The sequence below is a fragment of the Lipotes vexillifer genome, unplaced genomic scaffold (genome assembly GCF_000442215.2).
Source record: "Lipotes vexillifer unplaced genomic scaffold, Lipotes_vexillifer_v1.1 scaffold853, whole genome shotgun sequence".
Lineage (NCBI taxonomy): Eukaryota > Metazoa > Chordata > Mammalia > Artiodactyla > Lipotidae > Lipotes > Lipotes vexillifer.
The window spans coordinates 1,214,121-1,231,375 of NW_006792734.1; the positions used below are offsets into that span (position 1 = coordinate 1,214,121).

General features: G+C 37.5%; 1 protein-coding gene across 4 annotated transcripts in view; it reads left to right on the forward strand.

Moving 5' to 3' along the window:
* Nucleotides 1-547: 547 nt before the first annotated feature.
* Nucleotides 548-17,255, forward strand: part of DLG1 (discs large MAGUK scaffold protein 1) — a 296,591-nt gene continuing 279,883 nt past the window's right edge. For 2 of the 4 annotated variants that reach the window (XM_007465853.1, XM_007465852.1), the window contains exons 1-3: nucleotides 548-700; nucleotides 1,906-1,955; nucleotides 2,959-3,090. In XM_007465853.1, coding sequence (XP_007465915.1) covers nucleotides 1,937-1,955; nucleotides 2,959-3,090 — 151 coding nt within the window. In that variant the 5' untranslated portion in view covers nucleotides 548-700; nucleotides 1,906-1,936. Of the gene's footprint in view, nucleotides 701-1,905; nucleotides 1,956-2,958; nucleotides 3,091-17,255 lie in introns of those variants that run through there. The other 2 variants (XM_007465854.1, XM_007465855.1) reach the window with 2 other exon arrangements.

The following is a 17,255-nucleotide window of genomic DNA, read 5'->3' on the forward strand; positions in this document are numbered from 1 at the left end:
CTGGCCGGGCAGTAGTCCCGCTTCCAGTTGCAAACGAAACTTAAACCAGCCGCGGCAGCTGACTTGCGGCTTGGGAGGCGGTAGCTACAGGTGAGTTCTTAAAGGAGCAGCCAGAGCTTTGGTAATACCTGGAGCTGTTGACTGGGCGGGCGTTGCAGGCAAGGGGGAATGAATGAGTAAAAGAGGGAACCAACTTTCTCTTCCCATCCTTAAATGCATTCATACTTGGAATTAATCACTTAGACTTAAAAATTTCCCTAGTGAAACCCTCAAACTCTTATCAAATTAACTAATCTCCCTATTTTACCTACCCTTCTTAAATTCAATCCCCCCCAAAACTTTTTACTGAGGGGCTAATAGTAACTTTTAAAATATTAGTACAAAGTGTAAGAGTGCAGAGAGGGCACCCCTCCCCCCCACCCGCCCAAACACCTCCCTTTTCCCTCCTCCCAGGCTCCGCCCTTTCCCGCCCCCTCTTTTGGGTGGTGCTGATGATTCCTCCCGGAGAACGCTTTTCCAGGTTGGGGATTCACCCTCGGGGGTGCCAGGCACGTGTTTAGTGAGGTTAAAGCGTGTCTCGGAATGTGTGTTCTGGATCTGGCGTAGGTGAAGTCACGTCTCTCTTCCGACACCCTCATCCTTCCCGGCCTGGTGCGTTACTCGCTCAGAATCGTGGGACACACCGGTGGGCTAGGGCGAGGTAAAGGCGGGCTCTTCCAGGGCCCCCCCGGGCCACCTGTAGAGTCTGTGTGTCAACTCCTTTGTCCTCAGAGCCACTTCGGTGGCCGCCCCTTTAAGCGAGGAAGTGCACTTAGATGCTCCCCGGGTCCCCTTTTGCCTTCCCCAGCCCCCTCCTGGCCTTCCTCCCCCCCCAACCAAAGGTAGCAGCGCTGGGAGCCCGGGGCTCGGCGCAAGCCGCCTCCTCACTTCCCATTGGCTGCGAGCGCCGGGAAAGCGGTCACGTGGGGGCGCGGCAGTCCAGATCCAGGGCCGCCATCTTGGCGGAAAGTTTGGGGGGAGAGCGGTTGGGGGCGCGGAAGGAGGCGAGGTTCTGGGGGTGGGGCGGCTAAGAGCGGAGAGGGCAAGCGGGGTAGCGGGCAGCGGCGAGTGTGGAGGCGGCGGCGGCAGCCGAGGAGGAGGAAGAGGCAACGGGGGTGCGGCCGCTGAGGGGAGCTCCTCCCCCGTTCCCTCACCCCCCTCTGCTCAGCTCCGCGAGCCCCGGGCGGGGCGGGGGGACGTGGAGCGGGGCAGGGCTGGGGAGCCGCCCCGAGACCGCCCGGGGCGCACCCCAGCTCCGAGCGCACGCCACTCGCTGGAACTTTGTGGCCGCGCCGCAGGTGTGGGGGCCCGTGGAGGTGTGCATGTGGGGCGCGAGGGCGTCGCGGAGAGCGGCCGCTGCCCTGTCCGGCCCTCGCTGGAGTAGCTCGGAGGAAGCGAGCAAAGAGACAGGCAAGCGAGAGGAGGGGGCCCGAGCAGGGCGGGGTGATCAGTCCAGCTGATCCCTTCTTCCAGTGCGCTACAGCCTCTGCTGGCTTAGGGGCCAAGGGTCGGAGAGCCTCTTCAGCCCCCCAGTAGCAGGTGGGGGGTATGTATACTTACGCCGGGGGAGGCTGGCCCCATGTCCAGGCATTTAGTGCCCCTTGGAGAGGGGGCAGCTTTCGAGGAGAATTTGGCATCTTGCTTCTGTTGGCTCTTAACATTTGCAGGGGAACCCAACCTTAGGTAAAAGCTTTCTGGATTGACACTGCTGGATTGTGCGGCTCTTCCTTTCACTTGGGAAAACTTTGCCAGGGGGGCTTTTCAAATAGGGCTAGGAGTTTTTCGATTTGAGAGTTAGGGGGAAATGATAGTTTAACCTCGATTCTATTCTAAATTTAGTTTCCTTTATGTTTTGTGTTCTTAAAGGTGTGTGCCCTCTTCCTGATTCTGGAGAAAAATGCCGGTTCGGAAGCAAGGTGAGAATTTATGTCGGAACTCTCCTGTGGGTGTCTCTTGCTTTTCTGTATGTCTGTTTTGTGATTGCTATGTTTTAAAGATGTTTGTGTAACTGTGATGAGACAGCACAGCCCTAGCCTTACTTCTTAGGGAATCTAAGCCTCACATCATTCAGACGATGGAAACACCTAAATGTTTGTCAAGCTTTTTTCCTTGACATCTCTCTGGTTGACTGGAGAGGCAATTAACATTTTCCCTTTGAAATGTCTTTTTAAAAATTCTGTATTGGTGTTTTAATATTTCATTTTATCGTTCTTACTAAACACTTTTGTGAGCGAATGTGGGATACTGGCTAAGAACTAGTAGTTTTGAAGCACGTAATATTTGAATTATAATGACAAATTGTAAATATTCTGCTTTTGTATATCAGATCAGCTGAAACAGTGTTACTAATACTTTGATCAGATGATCACTAGTACACATTTATTACAAACTGCTCACCTTCTTCCTTTATTGTAACACATTGAACATTTTTTGGATCATTCTAGGGAATATATATAGGTGTTCATGAACATAGTGGCATGGATTGACTTGGAGGATGTTGGGAATTGTTTAGGTGCCTTGCAGAATCATTTGCTGCATAGCTAGTTTGTAATACTTGCTTGTAAATGTATAATTTTTTAAAAACTTTTTATTCTTTTGGCTGTTTGGGTCTTCATTCCTGCGGGCGGGCTTTCTCTAGTTGCAGCGAGCGGGGGCTGCTTATTGCGGTGGCTTCTCTTGTTGAGTTGCACAGGCTCTAGGCATGCGGGCTTCAGTAGTTGTGGCACTCAGGCTCACTAGTTGTGGCTCGTGGGCTCTAGAGCGCAGGCTCAGTAGTTGTGGTGCACGGGCTTAGTTGCTCTGCAGCACGTGGGATCTTCCCGGACCAGGGATCGAACCCGTGTCCCCTGCATTGGCAGGCGGATTCTTAACCACTGTGCCGCCAGGGAAGTCCCTAATCAGACTCTTTTTTCTTTTCAGATACCCAGAGAGCATTGCACCTTTTGGAAGGTTATCGTTCGAAACTAAGCCAAACAGAAGACAGACAGCTCAGAAGTTCCATAGAACGGGTTATTAACATATTTCAGAGCAACCTCTTTCAGGCTTTAATAGGTGGGAACTAAAACTTTATTTGTGACCATTATGTGTCAGCTAGGCGTAATGCTGCTCTAAATTCATTTATTTTAAAGTTCAGAGAGTGATATACTTGGTTCTCTGTGAGGCATTCAATAACTTGAACATCCAGTGAGTGGTGTATTTTGATACTTATTTTGATATTCTTTCCAAAAGTATCTAATAACCAAAAAAACTTTCAGTATGATTATTTCAGTGGTCTTTGATAACAGAGTTTAACATCCTAACATTAAAAGATGAAGAAGTTGCAAAAATGTTTCAGGATCCAAAAAGTAATGACTGAATAACTGTTAGCTTGTTTCTGTATTTGACTTGCTAGTTCTCTGGAATCCCTGAAAATGTTTGAGGATTTCTGCTATGTTTAAGAACATTCATTCCCTTAATATAGACCTCTGTTTAAACTTGGCATTCGTGAAGTCAGAATTTTAGACCTGGAACATGATTTTACAGATGATCTTGTCTAATCTTATTTTACAGGCAAGAATATGGAAACAATTTTATTCTTAACTGTAACTTAAATTTGATGTGGTGCGTTGTTTTAAAGGAGAGTTGAACACATACATAGTCAAGAGTGCTGAATTCTACTCCTGACAGTGCCATTGATTGAATGATATGGTACAAGTCATTTAATCTTTTCTAAGTCACTATTATCTGCAGCATGTGGGTGCAATGGAACAGTGGTTTTTAAGCCTTTTTCTAAAAAGTAACTCTACCCCTTTTTAATGCAAAATCTTATATTTTGTACATAATCCCCAATATATAAAACAGAATGCTCTGTCTCTGGCCCTCTTCTCTAGGTACCTTGAAAAGTATACAAACCAGTGAACTAGAAAAATTGTCCCTTTCAATTCTAAGAATAAAATGTGTTTTTATTAGTCATTGGCTATATAACGTATTAAAATAAGACATATATTTCATTGTATTACAACTTTTTCCTCAGTAACTTCAAAGTAGTTACAACCTTATATCTATCTATTGATGCAGTAACTTTTGATGTGGCTTGAGGGCTACTTTCAAGTTAATGTATCCTGTCAAATAACTAATTGGTAAATTGATACTATACTAAATTGGTTTTAGAATTAAAGAAGACTTTAAAGAAGATCGCTCAATACATCTGAATAATTTTTTTAAATTTAGCATTATTATAGACTTTTGAAAACATATACAACAAAAGAGAGAACAGTATAATGAACTAGTATGTATCTGTCACCCATCTTCAAAGATTACCAACATTTTGCCTTTTTTGTTTAAACTGATGGACATTTTTTACATTTGGATTTCTGAGCTCTGAAGTTTAAGGTCCATATGGCTGATCAAATTGGATTCCTCTGAAAAAACAAAAAAGTAAGGGAAAAATAATTTTTAGTTGTTTGGTTTTCTAAGTCACCATTAAACCTAGGAGTGTTTTATTTAGTAGGGTCACTGTTTAGAGAAAAATAGTATGACTTGTATGTCTTCTTTTACATTTGGACATAGATGGAGTCCTCTGTGTGGAGTCTGCGACTTAAGAAAATTAAATGGTTAGTGAAGTAACCAAACAGAACCTACACTTAGATTTCTCCATAGATTGGAGGTAGATTTACTATGTTTAGGGTTTTTTTTTTTTTTTTTTTTAATTTTTTCTGCCTTGCCTGTTTTGAATGTATTTATTCTTATGCATAATTGAATTCTGATAGAGTTAGTTATCTAATTGTGAGTTATATTTGTGAATCTTCTTTGTCCTGTATAATTTTAATGGTTGTGAATTTACTTTGATATTTAGATTTGCTTATATTTTAAGATTTTATAGAATGTGGGATCAGATTTTGCTGTAAGAAAAGTAATAGATTTTAGGAATTTTGAAATGGGTAAATTGAGATTTTCTGTGTTTCCATACTGTAGTTGAATTAATTGTTGACACTTCTAAATTAATAAATGCATTTTTTCGTGCATGCTTAAGTTGGGTTAATGTATTAATCTTTATTCCTTTTTTTGAAAATTTTTAGGTCAGTAAGATTTTTTTTGCTTTGTACCTGTACCATTGGTTTTGAAACAGTGTGGTAATGTACTGTAATCCTGTAAATTACCCTAAGCTAAACTAGAGTCCACTGTGTTCATAGTGTGTACTGAAAAATTCTGTGTTAACTGTGTTTTCCTTTAGTAGGTAGCACTCTATCCTCTAAGGTGATACCTGTGGACCACTGGATTAAAGGAGACATGGGGTCTTGACCTCTAATTGTTTGAAAGTCCTATGGTGCTTAGGTTTTTGACTTCTAGAGTTTGGAAATCATTTCCTTAGGCTATAGTGAATTATCTAGTTACTTCTTTGGACTTGCACTCTGCAGCGGTTATTTATTGATTGATTTCTTGAATTGGTAGTTTGTATCGGCTATTTTCATGCATTAAAAAAAACTTTGTGTGAGGCCCTGGGGGTTTGGTGTTATAGAAATGTTGATTTTCCCCCCCCTCCCTCTGTAGTTGATAATATTATTAAGATTAGGTTTCTGGTACCTTTGGGTTATTCAGAGGAACAGCACGCACATATTGCACTACATCTGTTCTAAGATACCAGTTTTTAAAAATTTTGGTATCTCTGAATTTGGGATGCATTTTTTTAACGGGTATATATTGGCATTGGTTTTACATTCTTAGTGGCATGTGAAATAATGGTGCATTTTGCAGTTGATATGCTCCATATCAATATCCTCAATTCAGTGAAATATGGCAATCATTGTTCTTGCCCCGATGCTTGGTAGTATCCTTGAAGGATGGCTTGAAGATTTAAAAATTATTGAAAACAGAAAAGTTTTTATTAACTTCGGAGTTTCAGCTAAGTTGTTTCTTTAAAGGTGAATATTTAAATTATAGCTTAAAAAAAAGTCCATAGACTATACATTTGCTTAAAATTTATTCCCCAAACATCTGGTGATTATTTTTGTATAAATGAGAGATAAAGTCTGCCTAATTTTAATCCCTGATTTAGGTGAGAGCAGATTGAAAACTAAATATATTTGATTTTTGTATTCTCATTTTGTGTACTTACGTTTGAAAATTTTGTGAGTGAAATAGACTGGATATGGTTTGATAACAGTCAAAGCTCTGCTCTCCAGGTCCGTAGTGGTTTGAGGTCATTTCTGATTCTTGTGTTTGTCTGGGATCTGAGAGGACCTCGGTAGTCCTCAAAGATTTCGTACCAGTCTAGACCCCTGGGTTTACTTATGGAATAAGAGAATTCATCTACTTTCCTTGTGCACAGGAGCAAAACCTGGTCTCAAGATCAGGCTGGCTTTAGAGACTTCAGTGAGTGAGTCATTTGATTTGTATTTTGTCTGCGATAAATAGCAAGCTTATTTTAATGCATTATTTTATTTCTGCAGATATTCAGAGTGAAGGTGGCTTTTGTAATAAAACTGTCCATTTCTGAGATTTTTTTAGCTTCTAATTCATTTATTGCTGCTTTATTAATTAACAGTTTCCCTTGCCCTTGTAAACATGGTGAAGGACATTTTAAGTTTGGAGATACTGAGTATCAAGTGTGACTTTTTAATTTTAATTGTAAAAAAACATAAAATCTATCATCTTAACCAGTTTAAAATGTACCAGTCAGTAGTGTTAAGTACAGTCATATTGTTGTGAAACAATTCAGAACTTTTTCATCTTGCAAAACTGAAACTCGATACCTGTGAAACAACAACTCCCCTTTTCCTCCTCCCTCCAGCCCTTGGTAACCACCATTCCACTTTCTGTATCTATGATTTTGACTGCTGTAAATACCTCACATAAGGGAAATCATAAAGTATTTGTCTTTTTGTGACTGGTTTATTTACTTAGCATAATGTCCTCAAGGTTCATTCATGTTATAGCATGTGATAGGACTCCCTTGCTTATTAAGGCTGAGTTATATTCTTGTGTGTTGGGGTATATGTATATAAATGTGTGTGTGTGTCAAAGTTTTGTTTATCCATTCCTCCATTGATAGACATTTGCGTTCTACGTCTTGACTATTGTGAACAGTGTGGCTGTGAATGTGAGTGTGCAAGTGTCTCTGAGAACCTGCTTTCAGTTCCTTTGAACGTACACCCAGAAGTGGGATTGTGGGATCATATGACAGTTACATGTAAAATGTTTAAAGAACCAGCATAATGTTTTCCGTAGAGATTGCACCATTTTATAATCCCACCAATGGTGCAGAAGGGTTCCAATTTCTCCACAGCCTTGTCAGCACTTGTTATTTTCAGTTTTTTTGATAGTAGCCATACTAATGGATGTGAGAGTATGACTCCTTTTTAAGTATGTAAGAAGTAATAATGGCTAACATTTATTGAACACTTCCTCTGTGCTAATAAAAGTATCTCGTTTAGTCATCATAATCCTATGAGGCATATATTCACTTATGAGGTAATTATACTATTTCACAGATTAGAAAAAAGAGGAAATGAGAGATTATGTAGCTTGCCCAAGGACTCTCACATAGTAAATTGTGGAGCCAGAAATTGGACTCAACTAATCTGAGTCCAGAGCCTCTTTTCACTTTCAACCATTAGGGTGTTCTTTATCATAAGTTGAGTATTTTAATGTGAATATCCTATGACTGTTAGTCATATAGTATTTAAAGCGTTGGAATAATTTATTTTGGACACTGGCCTGACATTTTTTCTCTTTCTAGTGTGTGAAACAATAAATTGTAAGACAATCAAATTATAATACATACTTTAAAATTTTATGTACTTTTCTCTTTGGGAATCGAAATGGCTTTTTATTTTTTTATTTTATTTTATTTTATTTTTTGCGGTACGCGAGCCTCTCACTGTTGTGGCCTCTCCCATTGTGGAGCACAGCTCTGGACGCGCAGGCTCAGCGGCCATGGCTCACGGGCCCAGCCGCTCCGTGGCATGTGAGATCTTCCCAGACCGGGGCACGAACCCATGTCCCCTGCATCGGCAGGCGGACTCTCAACCACTGCGCCACCAGGGAAGCCCCCGAAATGGCTTTTTAAATGTATGTTGGTTTAGACAAAAGCCTGAGTAGGTTTGACTATTGTGTATTTTAATTCATAAGAACGTTGTACTTAAATAGAGTGATAAAGAACACTGACAATATGTTTAACATAGATCTTAATCTGTAGGGTCAGTGTTTTTTTTTTGTTTTTGTTTTTTCTTGCGGTACACGGGCCTCTCACTGTTGTGGCCTCTCCCACTGCGGAGCACAGGCTCCGGACACGCAGGCTCAGCGGCCATGGCTCACGGGCCCAGCCGCTCCGCGGCATGTGGGATCTTCCCGGACCGGGGCACGAACCCGTGTCCCCTGCATTGGCAGGTGGACTCTCAACCACCGCGCCACGAGGGAAGCCCGGTCAGTGTTTTTAAAACATGGTTTTTAAAATAGTTTTTACTTTGAAGGAGAATGTTTATAATGATGGAATGATGTTTATAATGATGGAATCTACACACTTTGAAAGGTATTTACTTAGTAATCAAGGTTTACAAACTTCCACCTATAATGGTAAAATGTCAAAGTTCCTTAGTTTTTTTGTTTATTATTGGTCCCAGTGATGTTATTTTTTAGTCTCTTGGTAACTTTGTGCACCTGCGTGTGTGTATGTGTGTGTGTGTGTGTGTGTGTGTGTGTGTGTGTGTAACTTTGTAGGCTAGGTTTGAGAAAGGAAAGCATTTATAACAGGATATGGATGAGACTGTTGACTAAAAATTATGGAATTGGAGGAAAATTTTATTAACTTTTCTGTTGGTGGTTTTGATTGAATTGGATTGTTATTTATTTGTTAATAGTTTTACTTACTCCTGCTTTGAAGCAGTGCTTTGATTATGCTGAATCTGGTTGAATTCTCTTTAGAACCTTGCAATCACAGAGCTGTAAAAGCATCTGTAAATATTTCTTCTAGTCTAAGCTATTTCACCTATGTAGGGATAAATTTTTTCCTACTAAAATTTTCCTTTTCAAATTATTTTTCCAGTACGCCATCCAGGTACTGCATTTAGTTATTACGTCTCTTTAGTCTCCTTTAATCTGGGCAGATTTCCACAGCCTTTGCCTTTTATGACCTTGACGTATTTGAAGAATACAGTTCCCCTCTGCTCTTATTTTTTTATATATAATGTTTCTCATTTAAGGTTTGTCTAATATTTGCTTGTGATTAGACTCAGGTTATGTATTCTATATGGTTCTGTACATCCAGAGGTACATGATGTCTTCTGCCCTTCATTGGTAATGTTAATTTTAATCACCCAGTTAAGGTGTTGTCTGATTTCTCTGTAGTTACTTTTTTCCCCTTTGCAACTTATAAGCAATATGTGGGGGAGACACTAACACCTTGCATGTACCCCGTTCTTTAGCAAAATTTCCATCTAGACTTAGCATCCATTGATGCTTGCCTGAATCAGTTTTTACTATGTTGAAAATGACAGTTGAAAAATTATATATATATTTTTAACAGCAGCACTTTTCTGCAGTTACCAGCTAACACTTGGCATTTTACTGTAATTAAGAGCACTCCTCTCCCATTTATCTATCTAGCTACTTACCTAGCTAGCTACCTAGCTATCATATTTCTTTCAGTGGTGGATAATTTATTACCATCCTTAATGATTTTGGTGTTCAGATTGTCTCAGATTTGCCTAGTAGGAGGCTTCTCAAGCTTGTTCTTATGACTTTATGACATGCCCTCATTTTTTTTTTTCTTTTTTAGCACTTTCTTACTTTTTGGCATAACAAGATGTTCCAGGTTCACCTTGTACATATCCTGCCCCAGCCTTAGGATCAACCATTTCTTCGAGAAGCTCTGTTTCCTTTTGATACATACCTTGTTTTAAGGAATACCGTGTGACTGTTAGTCATATAGTATTTAAAGTGTTGGAATAATTTATTTTGGATACTGGCTTGACATTTTTTCTCTTTCTAGTATGTGAAACAACAAATTATAATACATACTTTAAAATTTTATATATTTTTCTCTTTGGGAGTCAAAATGGCTTTTTAAATCCATGTTGGTTTAGATGAAAGCAGCGTATCTGTGCCTCAGTAGGTTTGACTATTGTGTATTTTAGTTTATAAAAACATTGTACTTTTAGTTAATTAACTGATAAAATTTTTCCCTCTGAAATGGCAGGGTTATATTTCATTGTTTTTTAGCTTTCTAGTTGCCTTCTCTCTAACCCTCCAAAATGGAATTTATAAACATTTAAGGTCAGATACATGTACTTTATATAAAATATTATAAGCAAGAAAATTCTCACACCAACACCTGCTACTTCTTCCATAGGGTGAATATCCTTCTAGAATGCTATTCTTTTGTATATATACACACTTTCATTTTACAAAACAAACTCCCTACACAAATAAAACATAGTATAATTGTTTCTACAATTCAGTGGGAATTGATACTTAAAATCAGTGTATAAAGTGAAAAATGTCAAATTAAAATTATCCTTAAAAATCCTTCAGGAGTTTAACAGTGTCTCTCATTAACTACAATACAGTTGTTTTTCCCTGTAGTGGAAAGAAATCATTGATCTCAGCCACGGAAAATCTTTTTTTGGCTGCCATCAGGTCTTCATTGTGGCAGGCGTGATCTTTCGTTTGTGGTGTGCGGCCTTCTCTCTAGCTGAGGCACATGGACTCCGTAATTGTGGTGCGCGGGCTTAGTTGCCACGCCGCATGTGGGATCTTAGCTCCCCGACCAGGGATCCATCCCACGTCCCCTGCATGGGAAGGCGAATTCTTAACCACTGGACCACCAAGGAAGTCCCGAAATCATTGTTTCTTCAGTTGATCAACAGATGAAGTAGTTGGCTTGTATTTAAGTGACCTCTTGTATTAAAAGCACATAATTCTAGAATCACATTCAGCACAGTGAGATACAGAGAGATGCTATGAAAATGGAGACTACCTGAGGGAACAGTCTCCTCCCTTCTCATTTTTTATTTGCTGGCATTTACTTACTGGGTGGACTGATAGGTAGAATTGCCCTTTTTTTGGTGGAAAGAGGTGCTATGGTTGAATTTGCTTAAGTGTATACAGTGTGACTTCTCTGTGCTATACATTTTAACTATTTTTGTCCCACAAAATTTATCATTATGTACCTTTCCGTATCAATGGATTTGTACCATTTAAAGACTGTATTTCACTGTATAGATTTATTGTAGTTTTATTAATGATTTCCTAGGAGCATTTAGGTATATAATTTTTCTGAATTATAAACAAAATTGCATTTGTATATGCCTCTTTGTTCTGCATCCTTTATTATATCCTTTGGGTAAGTTCCTAGAATTGAATTGCTTAGTAAAAGGGGATGTGCAATTTAAAAAGGCTTTTGATGTAGTTTTAAAAATTACTGTCAGAAATGTTATATCAGTTTAATTTTTTAGATATTATGTGGAAGAATGACTACTATACCTTAAGCTATGGAGTATTATCTATCTTTTTAATATTTTCTATTCTGATATGTGGAATACACCTTCAGTCATTTTGATGTTTTATTATGTATTTCTTTGAATAAATAAATAGCCAACGATGTAAGAATTTTCTTACATCGTTGTTTATTTTAATTTCTGTGAATTATTTGTTCATGTCATTTGTCCCTCCAACCACTTTTTGTTTGTTTGTTTTACGAGTTTAATAACAAAAACAATAACAAACAAATTAATAAAATACATAAAAATGAAACATTAATATCAATAATCACCATTTATATAAGTGTTATAGGTAGAAAAATATGAGGAAACTAGATTCAATTCGTCAACTATTTTAATCCTCACCTTTTTTTTTTCATTTTTTTTCTTAGAGGTATAAAATCTACATTAGAGATACCAATTCTGTCTGCCTTGCAAGTTGCAAATAGCTTCCATTGTTTGTCATTTGTTTTTAAAATTTAATTTAAAAAACACATTTATATATGGTTAGATTTATCGATTTTGTTGTGCTTTTACCCTTGGTATTATGCTTAGAAAGCCTTTCCTATCCCTGAGATTATAAAAAATCTTTACTAGATTCAAATTCTGTCATGGCTTCTTTTTTTAACATTTAAATCCTAAATACATTTGGAAATTATGTTGAAACACAGTATGAGATTGCTTGTTTTTGTAATATAAATTCATTATTATGCTCCCTTAAACATTTAAAAAAAAATGTTAGACTTTTAACTTTTTCAGCAGTTTCAGGTTTACAGAAAATTGAGTGGAAAGCAGAGAGTTCGCATATCCTTACCACCCCACACTCCTGTTTCTCCTCTTATTGATGTCTTCATTAGTGTGGTATATTTGTTACAGTTGATAAGCCAGTATTAATATATTGTCATTAACTAAAGTCCATAGTTTACAGTAGGGTTCACTCTTTGCATTGTACATTGATAAACTTGACATATACATTTGTTGCTTTGACAAATGTATCCACTATTACAGTATCATACAAAATAGTTACACTCCCCTAAAAATCTGTGTCCCACATATTCATCCCTTCCCTCGCTACCCCCAAACCCCTGGCAACCACTGATCTTTCTGCTGTCTGTTGTTCCACCTGTTCATCTCTTTCTCCCTCCTCCCGATTCCCTGGCAACCAGTCATCTTTTTATTGTCTCTGTAGTTTTGCCTTTTCCAGAATGTTATAGAGTTGGAATCACAAGTATGTGGCCTTTTCAGATTGTTTCTTTCACTTAACAATATGCATTTAAGGTTTTTCCATGTCTTTTCATGACTTGATAGCTCATATCTGTTTCAATTTAAATTTTTAAAGACTTTATTTTTTAGAGCAGTTATAGATTCACAGCAAAATTGAGAGGAAGGTACAGAGATTTTCCATATACCCCCTGTCCCCACACATACATAGACTGTCTTACTATCAGCATCTCCCACCAGATTGGTGCATTTGTCACAATTGATGAACCTACATGAGCACTTCATTATCACCCAAAGTCTATAGTTTTACCTTAGTATTCACTCTTGGGGTTGTACATTCTATAGGTTTGGATGAATGTATCATGACATATGTCTACTGTTACAGATTTATATTTGTATATATCCACCACACTATACAGAGTAGTTTTACTGCCCTAAAAATCCTTTGTACTCTGCCTATTCATGTCTCTTCTACCTCCAGCCCCTGGCAGTCACTAATCTTTTTACTGTCTCTATAGTTCTGCCTTTTCCAGAATGTCATATAGTTGGAATCACACAGCATGTAGCCTTTTCATGTTGGCCTCTTTTCACTTAGTAATATGCATTTAAGGTTCCTCCACATATTTTTATGGCTTCATAGTTTTGTTTTTTGTTTAATTTTTGGTTTTGTTTTTGAGTGTGAATAATATTCTGTTTGGATGTACTGCAGTTTATTCATTCACCTATCAAATATCTGGGTTGCTTCCAACTTTTGGCATTTATGAATAAAGCTGCTGTAAACATCTGTGTGCAGGTTTTTGTGTGGACATAAGTTTTCAACTCATTTGGGTAAATACTGAGGAACATGATTGCTGGATTGTATGATGAGTATGTTTAGTTTTGTAAGAAATCACCAAATAGCTTTCCAAAGTGGCTGTATCATTTTGCATCCCCACCAGTGGTGAATGAGAGTTCCCATTGTTTCATATTTTTGCCAGCAGTTGTTGTTGTCAGTGTTCTGTATTTTGGCCTTTATAATAGATGTGTAGTGGTATCTTTTTGTTTTAATGTGCATTTCCCTGATGATATATGGTGGAGCATCTTTTCATATGCTTATTGGCTGTCTGTATATCTTCTTTGCTGAGGTGTCTGTTAAGGTCTTAATATTTTTTCCATTAACTAAAACATTACTCATAGATTAGAGATATTACCTATATTATATTAAATTATTACACATTCTTGAGCCTGTGTTTAGACTTCCTATTCTGATCCTGAGTTAGTACTGCCTTATTTCTTTAGTTTGAGAAATGTTTTATGTTTTGTGAGTTTCTCTGTTTAGGATGATGTAAGTTATCACTAAAAGCTAGAAAACTTTTTCTCAACTTCCTTTGAGGGAATTTCTGGAATTCTGTACTTCCCTTACTCCTAGTGTTTGCAAACTTTGAGTTTTAGCAAGAAAATAATAAAGAAATTTTTACTTAGATTTGGAGACTTATGAAATACATGTAATCTTAGGGATTTCCAAATAAAAATTTTTTTGTAATAGGAATGATTCTTCTCAGTTCTGTTGGACTAATTAGTTGTGTTTAAGTTTAATTTTTGAGAATTTTTCTATTATACGTGTTATAGCTTTGTGACCTTATACTTTAGATCTTTGTTCAGGGACTGCACTTGTGGGGACCCAATTTAGTCCAAACCAGTGAAAGCACTTGCAGACTATAAATGGAAAATGATGAATAGACTGTGATAATACTGATCTGTAGGCTCGACAAAATTAATATTTTCAACTGGGAGTCAACTAAAGGGTAGTTTCCCTCTAATGCATGTTTTAACATTCCTGCATTTTCTTGTTTTCTCTTCTTGCTTGCTTTAGGTGCATCATTATTTCAAAGTAAATAATTTTTTTCAGGGTGATAAAAATGTATCAGACATTTAAATTATATATCTGGTATATATCTGGGTGAGCTGTATGTATTTTTGGATGAGTATGGGATCACTCTTGTCTATTTAATGGCAATCATTTTTACTACTACTGCATTCTCTCATTTTCTTTACACTTTGATTTACTATGATTTAAAATATAGCTATCAAACTTTTATAGAATTCTGCCTTTTTAGGTGCTTTAAATTGGAAAACTTTAGGTGTTGTATAATTTTTTTCTTCAGTTATCTCAATCTCCCGAAGACATTATGGTTGTATCTCATATTTTAATTCTCTTATTTCTCTTCCAGGAGGTATTCACTCCATTAATGTATATATTTTAAAATTAATTAATTAATTTTTGGCTGCGTTGGGTCTTTGTTGCTGCTCATGGGCTTTTCTCTAGTTGCAGCGAGCGGGGGCTACTCTTGGTTGTGGTGCGCAGGCTTTTCATTGTGGTGGCTTCTCTTGTTGCAGAGCCGCAAGCTCTAGGTATGCGGGCTTCAGTAGTTTTGCCACGCGGGCTCAGTAGTTGTGGCTCGTGGGTTCTAGAGCACAGGCTCAGTAGTTGTGGCTCACGGGCTTCTCCGCGGCATGTGGGATCTTCCTGGACCAGGGATCAAACCTGTGTCCCCTGCATTGGCAGGTGGATTCTTGACCACTGTGCCACTGGGAAGTCCCTCACTCCATTAATATTTATGGGCTGAATGTCTTTAAGTGTTCAGAGTAAGCTCATTAATTTAATTCTTTATTTTCATGAAGTTGGTCTTGAGAATAACTTGGATTTTCAGACATTGGCATGTTGAATAGACTTTTAGGAAATAGGAGATATTGGGATTATACTAGAATTTACCATGTTTGTTTTTGTCTTATATTTGTGTAGTAACTTCTGTTTTACTTTAGACTAGATATCTTATGGTACTCCATGTTATACTCCTGAGTTTAGAAAACTAAAGAAAAAGTAGAAGATAATATTTTGAATTCTAGAATGTTACTTTGTAGAAATGCTAATCTTGTCATATGATAATCTAACCTTTTTTTAAAATCTTTATAGTTATGAACAGTTATAATAATTCACTTCTGACATATAAAATGTTGATTAACTATAAAAAACAGCAACTGCATGGGAAATATAAAATATTAATACTTGGGACTACTAAGAAAAGCTCAATCTCTGTGTGCAGTTTTTCCAGAGGGTGCCTTTTTTGATTGGGTGCACCTTTGAAAAAGCTTCACTGATACAACTGAAGGAATTGTAATTGAGAAATAGTTTCTGAAGGAGTGTTATCATGTTGCTCACCTCCATTGTCTCGGGACACCCTAAAGATGAAGAAATGTGGTGGACAAATGAAATAAAGTGTATAAACTTTGGAATGTTAGTCAAGGTGGAATATGGGTTAAGATTAAAGGTGTGTGTGTGTGTGTGTGTGTGTGTGTATAAATACATTTTTTTAAGGAAAGTGATAACTACTGTGATAGACTGTCATCAGAAATGTCACCACACTGTACATACGTTAACAAATATTTCAGTACTTTTGCTTATGGTTTTAGTTAGCCAAGTATGGTAACTAATCTCTTTTTAAGTTGGGTCTTATCTGGCAATATCAGTTATCTTGACCCTTGTAAGAAACAGATATCTAAATAGCTAAAATATTATAAAACCCACATATTGTATCCCATGCACTTTACTTATTTAAACTCCCCTAGACTCTCAATTCAGCTCATTTTTAAAATTGTGATAAAATATATATAGCATAAAATTTACCATTTTTAAAATAAGTGTGCAGTTCAGTGGCATTAAGTACACTCACATTCAGTAGCTATCACCACTATTCATCTCTGGAACTTTTTCACCATCTCAAATTGAATTTCTTTACCCATTAAACAGTAACTCCCCATTCTCTTCTTATCCCAGTCCCTGGGAATAACTTCTCTTTCTGTCTCTATGAATTTGACTATTCTAGGTACCTCATATAAGTGGAATCATACAATATTTGTCTTTTTGTGTTTGGCTTACTCCACTTAGCATCATGTCTTCAAGATTCATCCATCCATGTTGTAGATTGTATCAGAATTTCATTGCTTTTAAAGGCTGAATAATATGTTGTTTGTATATAGCACATTTTGTTTATTAATCATTCATCTGTTGATGAACATTTGGGTTGTTTTCACCTTTTGGATATTGTGAATAATGCTGCTGTGAACATGGGTATATAAATATCTGTTTGAGTCCTTTCAATTCTTTTGGGAATATACCCAGAAGTGGAATTGCTGGATCAAATGGTGAGTCTGTGTTTTAATATTTTGAGAAACCACCATACTGTTTTCAACGTGGCTGCATCATTTTATATTCCTACCAGCAATGCACGAGGGTTTAATTTCTCCATATCCTTATCGACACTTGTTATTTACTGTTTTGTTGATAATAACCATCCTAGTGGGTGTTTACTCAGCTTGTTTTTTCTTAAATGTGATATAGTTAATAATGTGGATATTTGGTTTTCTAGTCCATAGGAGCTCAGATACAGCAAATTAGAAAGGACTGTTTGATAGATTAATGTAAGACCTAGAAATGAGGCATTTCAATTAATAGTAGCAAGTTGCAATTGAACTTTTGAAAAATTCATAATAAAGTGTAGG